General features: G+C 35.6%; 1 protein-coding gene across 1 annotated transcript; it reads left to right on the forward strand.

Moving 5' to 3' along the window:
* Positions 1-813: 813 nt before the first annotated feature.
* Positions 814-6088, forward strand: LOC121779851 (kelch domain-containing protein 4-like). The gene is made up of 20 exons (XM_042177308.1): positions 814-1113; positions 1272-1358; positions 1440-1508; positions 1815-1947; positions 2034-2080; positions 2148-2234; positions 2335-2396; positions 2630-2672; positions 2778-2858; positions 3065-3184; positions 3585-3690; positions 4093-4156; positions 4272-4314; positions 4412-4621; positions 4708-4869; positions 4970-5101; positions 5206-5328; positions 5431-5517; positions 5641-5709; positions 5799-6088. The coding sequence occupies exons 1-20, from the start codon at positions 982-984 to the stop codon at positions 5904-5906; spliced, it is 1965 nt and encodes a 654-aa protein (XP_042033242.1). The 5' UTR covers positions 814-981; the 3' UTR covers positions 5907-6088.
* The last annotated feature ends 600 nt before the right edge of the window (positions 6089-6688 follow it).

The following is a 6688-nucleotide window of genomic DNA, read 5'->3' on the forward strand; positions in this document are numbered from 1 at the left end:
AATGATTTTGGAACGTTATGATGTCACTATTAGTTGTCGAGCCATTATGCAAAAGGTACGTTCTTTAATTCAAGATTTTGATTAAGTGGCCATCCATCATGTGCATAGAGAAGAGAATTTTGCTGCCCATTATTTGTCACATTTTGCTTATGGGTTTGGTAGAGGACTCCACGCTCTAGAGATGACACCACAAGGCATTCATAGTTGGCTTCTTCATGATAGATTAGGTATTTCTTATATTCGTTAAGTTGTTTCGGGTGTTACCCAGATTTATTACCAAAAAAATGACTCAATAAAGAAAGTAGCAGTGTTTTACGCGAAAAAAGAAATCTATCGTACAAATGAAAAAATGACTCAATAAAGAAAGTGACACTTTTACAGGGTGTAGTATTGTGCTCAACATGCGAGCATGAATGCTCAATACTGAAGCACGAACTTACAAGGTCGTGCGCACACATGTGCATGCATGAGCACACGTTGAATCGTCAAATGAAGGGACAACACACATCGTTTTCCTTTTCTTTCTTTTTTTTTTAAAAATCAAAGTTAAATAAGAAAGTTTTTAACACCAACGGCTAATGCTAGGTTTCAATGAAGAAAAATGGAGTATTTTTTGTGTTTAATTCTTAATTCTTGTTAAAGAAATAGGGTCACCACACACTCACTAATTTTTTACTTCAATTATGTAATTTTGGATGTTTTAATAATTTTATAATTTTAAAAAATATTTTAATTAAAATTTAAATAAGAAAAATATCTGCCTTTACATCATAAAAATGTGTACACTGAAAAATACTCCTACATACTGTATGAAACAAGAAGCAGAGCACAGACCAAAATCAAGAATACAAAATTGAACCCCTAAAGCTAAAGTTCCGCCGCGAAATAAATAGCCAAAAAGAAGAGACGGCTACACTCCCAAATCCAATCAATAGTGAGAGAAGAAGCAGCAACTAGCGCCAGCAGCTGAAGCAGAGAAGAATGGGAAAGAAAACGAAGAAACCCGGGAAAGGAAAAGAGAAGACGGAAAAGAAGACTGCAAAAGCCGAGGTGAAAAAGGCGCGACGTGAGTCCAAAAAAGTCTCTCCCGAAGATGACATCGATGCTATTTTGGTATACCTACATTCTCCTTCAAATATCAATGCCTTTTTTTCTCCAAAAAACCATTCTTTCACTTGATTGTTTATTAATTTCACACTTATTCAATTCCATTGGGATTCTGCTGAATGATTGTGAAATGGCTTCTTGGAATTGGTTGCTGATGCCTGCAGTTGAGTATACAAAAAGAGGAAGCCAAAAAGAAAGAAGTTCATGTCGAAGATAATGTCCCAGCACCATCTCCAAGATCAAATTGTTCGGTACAGCCTCTTTCAATTTGTGCCAAGTTTAATTTGTAATTGGATTGTAAACTCATGTATGAATTCTTTTTGTACGTGCAGCTAACTGTTAATCCATTGAAAGAGACCGAACTCGTGCTTTATGGTGGTGAATTTTACAATGGAAACAAGGTTTCTTTCTTTCTTTATTGTTATATATCAGTAGAAATTGGAGAATTGACCCAATTGAGTCTGAAGCCTAAGTCAAGTTCCGAACTTTATATGTGGCATGAGCTCAGACATACTTTGTCTATAAGTGGTGCTCTGGTATTGACTATTGAGGAAGTGAAGGTGTTGGTTTTCATGACAAATGTCACGATTATATTGAATTGTGTATTTGGTAAACTGGCTTATTTCAGAGATATTAGATGAGGTGAAAAGCAAGATCCCTCTATTTTCTTGCAAGTAATGAGTTTGAGGTGATTATTGTGGATGCAGACATTCGTTTATGGTGATCTTTACCGGTTTGATGTGGAAAAGCAAGAATGGAAGTTAATTTCGAGCCCCAATAGCCCGCCCCCTAGAAGTGCTCATCAGGCAGTTGCATGGAAGAACTGTCTCTATATTTATGGTATAACGAGACTGCAAGAGTAATTATATCTTTTATATATAGATAAACTACATTGATCTTGTTTTCTGAATGAATGATGCAATCAGGTGGTGAATTTACATCTCCAAATCAAGAGCGTTTTCATCACTACAAGGTATAGATTGCTGGGTATTATGAAGCTTTTGTAAATATGGAATTTTGATTCTGAAATGTGCTTATAGGATTTTTGGGTGCTGGACTTGAAAACAAATCAATGGGAGCAACTGAACTATAAAGGTTGCCCTAGTCCACGATCAGGTCACCGAATGGTAAGCTGGAGCTTTCTGATTTGACATGCATTAACTTTGGAGAATTTTAGTTATGAGAATTGAAATGTCATAATGAATTTGTGTTCTCATTCTTTTGCAGGTACTGTACAAGCACAAAATCATAATTTTTGGAGGATTTTATGATACTCTTAGAGAAGTGAGGTAGTTTTCCGGTTCTTTCTGTGCTCTTGTAATACTTGTTCTACAACATTATCACTTCAATATGGACTACTCGATTTATGTCAGCATGAAAGTTGTATCAAACAATTATGAGCGGTATTACTTGCATAGTGAACTCGATTTATGTGTATTGAGTGTGGATTTGCTTTAAATTCTTCCCAATCATATTCCTTAATATTTTCTCGTCTATCTGTAAAATATTTACCCTACTGCAGATACTACAATGATCTGCATGTATTCGATCTGGATCAGTATAAGGTATTGTATCAGTTATCTTTGTAATTTGACCTTTTCAGCATATGTTCTCTGATGCTTGCTTAATTTCAGATTGTTAACTTAAGGCAATTATCACTTTGATTGTAGTGGCAAGAGATAAAACCTAGACCAGGATCCTTGTGGCCTAGTTCTCGAAGTGGATTCCAGTTTGTTGTTTACCAAGATGAGGTGAGTGATGCATGCCGATTCAATAATATATTAGCTTAAAGGACACTCTTTCTGTCTACATTAAATACTCCATAATAGATGTCAAATTTGTTGGTTGTAGAGCTAGCCTAGTTGTTTTATACCAATGTTGTTTGAACTCAATCGTTTGAGTTTATAATATACTATTACTATATTCTAACATTCTTATAATTGACTGTTTGTCCCAGATTTATTTATATGGCGGCTACTCAAAAGAGGTTTCATCATCAGACAAAAAAGTCTCAGAAAAGGGAAATGTTCATTCAGATATGTGGTGCCTTGATCCTAAAACCTGGGAATGGAATAAGGTATCTACGTTTCCTTCGCTAATTATTCACTTTCTTTGCGAAATAAATATGATTCACAGTTACAGAATGACTTTTGATTGCTGTTACATGTTAATACTTGATAGCTTTGTTTCTCTTAGATACTCTTTTTCTATTAATAATACACTTTTGCACTTTTAAAAAAAATACTACTACCTTTTAAAGATAACTCCTTTTCAGTTAATCTTTGATACGGATGAGTTCTATGTGACCTATTGTGTGATATGTTCTCAATTTGATAGAAGCAGAACCTAAAATATGTGCTTTGAAGCAGAAAGATAAAGTTAAAAATAGTCCAATCAATGACTATATTTGTTTTTGTGCCTGGCCATTTTTTGGTGTATTTTCTATGTTAATACTTCTTTTATGTCTCATGTAAAAGGTCAAGAAGACTGGGATGCCTCCTGGACCTCGTGCTGGTTTCTCTATGGCTGTCCATAAGAAGAGGGCACTGTTCTTTGGAGGAGTGGTTGACATGGAAATGGAAGGTCGATATTATAAAAAAAAAATTATCGCCTAGCTGATTTAAATCCTTCGCTTTCAGCAACAAAAGTATAGTATTTGGAACTGAGCTTTCCCATGAAGTAGTTACGATACGTTAGATTTACAATTGGGGTACGAATTACGTTTAATCATATGTATGGCCTCAGCTAGATTTCAAAGTATAATCTGCATTATACAGTACATGTATGTCCTCATAGATTAGATTAGATGAAGTGATAGTAAAATTGCAACCTTAATTTTTGAGGTTTAGTTTTTTATTGTTCTCTTTTTAGTACTTAATCCTCCTTTTTTCCCTTTTGCTGAATGAAGAACTTTAAATAGTACTACTAGACTTTGTCCTTTTTGAGTCAATTAAGCTTATAAATCTGGCCCACGTTTCTGCACAGGTGACTTAATGATAAGCTTGTTCTTAAATGAGATTTATGGTTTCCAACTTGACAACCATCGCTGGTATGATCTGCTTGCTAATAAATTCAGATATAATTATTATTTCTTGCCATTCTGTCATCCCTTTACTTTGCTAAGGATGCTGAACCGATGATGATTTGTTCTGTGTCTTAAAAAGGTATCCGTTGGAGCTGCGGAAGGAGAAGGCAACGAAACATAAGGTATTGTTGTTGGGAGAGCTCCCAAATGCCAGCTCTTCTTATGGTTGTCTCGACGTATCCACATGCCTGACTCCTCCCTTGGTTCATGTCTCTACAGTTAAAGAAGGATTCTGACGAGATGAAAGTAGCAGAAAGGCAAAATATATCATCTCTTGACGAAGATGAAAATTCCGATGATGATGCTGATATGGATGTTGACGTAAAAAATATATCTGCTAGTTTGCATAAAAAAGTAACAGTTGTTGATGACCAAGAAGTATCTGGATCTAGCAAGAAATTCGCGGTGCAAGAATCTGATTTACCAGAGGTTTATTACTATAAGCATCTGTCCTCCCTTGCCTTACGTTTGTGTTTGATGAATTGTCTATTGAACTATTTAACTCTTGTTTGCAGATAGTGAAACCTTGTGGACGGATCAATTCATGTATGGTCGTTGGAAAAGATATGTTATATTTGTACGGTGGCATGATGGAAATCAAGGATCAAGAGATCACTCTTGATGATATGTATGCACTCAACCTTAGTAAACTGGATGAGTGGAAGTGCATCATTCCGGTTCGTTTCTATCCTGCTCATGCTATTTAATTACGTGTCTGGGTTCCGTATCGTGTTCGGATCCATTGTACTGAAGTCCTTCTGTATCCGTTTTGTACAGTCATCTGAATCAGAATGGATTGAAGTATCAGATGATGAAGAACAGGATGAAGACGAAGATGAAGATGATAGTGAAGATGAAGACTCTGGCAGTGAAGATGACAGCGACAAATCTGAGGATGGAGATGTGGAGGTATTTTCTCATGTCAATAGAACACTGAAAAATATGCTATTTTCACTTCTAGATTTTACAGAGACAAAAATGTGCTTTGTTTCTTATTGCGTTTGCTGCTACAGATGGGGGATGCCGTTGCTATAATAAAGGGAGAAGGAAAAACCCTCCGGAGGAAGGAGAGACGGATCAAGATTGAACAAATCAGAGTCACCCTCGGCCTTTCTGATTCACAGAGAACGCCAACGGTACTTGCTGCAACCCGTTCCATATTGAGCTACTTCATTATGTCGCCAAATCTTGCATATATGTTTCTAAATTGATTTCGTTCTTAAACTTTATATGTAAAGCCCGGGGAGTCTCTCAAGGACTTCTACAAACGTACGGATATGTACTGGCAAATGGCTGCTTATGAGCATACACAGCACACGGGAAAGGTCAGTCTTAGCGTGGATCATACAAAGATCGATGGTCCAGATTGAGTTTTACATATTACGAAAGGAAAATATTATGTTTGCATTCCGTTTGTGTTGTTGGATTAAGGTGGTTTGGTGCTGCAGGAACTCCGTAAAGATGGATTTGATCTTGCTAAGATGAGGTACAAGGAGCTGAAACCAATACTCGATGAGGTAACATTGTCTCCTCTGCTTTCACCCGTTGATTTCAAGAATCAGCGCGTGCTAACATTCACTCTTTCGTCGTGGACACGTTTCTGCAGTTGGCAATCTTGGAGGCGGAGCAGAAGGTGGATGAGGCAGAGGCACCGGAATCTAGTGGCTCGAGGAAGAAGGGCGCCAAGAAAGGCAAGCTTTCGGCTGGCAGGTGAAGAGGAAATTTGCTTAGTTGAAAAAAATTTCACATTTTGAGCAAATTCTAAATGGTGTTTGTTATACTTATGAAATTAAATCCTTCCTTTCGGGTTTGATTTTTTGTTTACTTTTTTTGTCTAAGACATATGGGATCACATTTTTCAGGAATATAAAGAGTTATGAGAAATTGATTTTTTAATTTTGCTGAAAATAGTACTCCAGTATTTAGGAAAGCAAAATTAAACTTGAGTTATGAAGCTGGAATATTTTTTTTATCGGAGAATAGAGTTAAATCTGTGTTGAACAAATCTTTGGAAATAAAATTTAAGAAATCTAGTTTTATTTGTATTGAGAGTGAAAAAGAGTTATTTTAATGTTGTTTGTATTGTTACCGGATAAAGATATTGTGTAAAGTTATTATAGTAACAATTTGGAGAATCCGACCTAATCTTCCTAGTTATTTGGATACTATATTTATTCAATTTTAGTTTTCCGGCTTGGATTTTATTTTTCGAAAATAAATTTTAAATAGTAGGCACGTACTGTATCTAATATTGCACCATCGCTTGGTTGTCATATAGTAAGGATATTTTCTTTAAAATCATAAACTTGGCTAAAATTTAGTTTTTTCCGTGAACTTTATAATTGATTTAGAATATCACAAACTTTGCCATTTATTTGGTATTTTCCAAAGTGACTCAAACAAGATATTTTCATAAAAATCTTATTTTACCTGGACAACAGTGATACGTTTTATGGTATTTTAAACCATTTATTAAGTTCGTATCATGTAGGATAA

This window comes from Salvia splendens, chromosome 19 (genome assembly GCF_004379255.2).
Source record: "Salvia splendens isolate huo1 chromosome 19, SspV2, whole genome shotgun sequence".
NCBI lineage: Eukaryota > Viridiplantae > Streptophyta > Magnoliopsida > Lamiales > Lamiaceae > Salvia > Salvia splendens.

Excerpts from the sequence above, each read along its gene's own strand:
- LOC121779851 (XM_042177308.1), top strand. The coding sequence starts at position 982 with ATGGGAAAGAAAACGAAGAAACCCGGGAAAGGAAAAGAGAAGACGGAA. Across the intron at positions 1,948-2,033 it reads GAACTGTCTCTATATTTATG|GTGGTGAATTTACATCTCCA; the intron begins GTATAACGAGAC and ends TGATGCAATCAG. Across the intron at positions 3,185-3,584 it reads AAACCTGGGAATGGAATAAG|GTCAAGAAGACTGGGATGCC; the intron begins GTATCTACGTTT and ends CTCATGTAAAAG.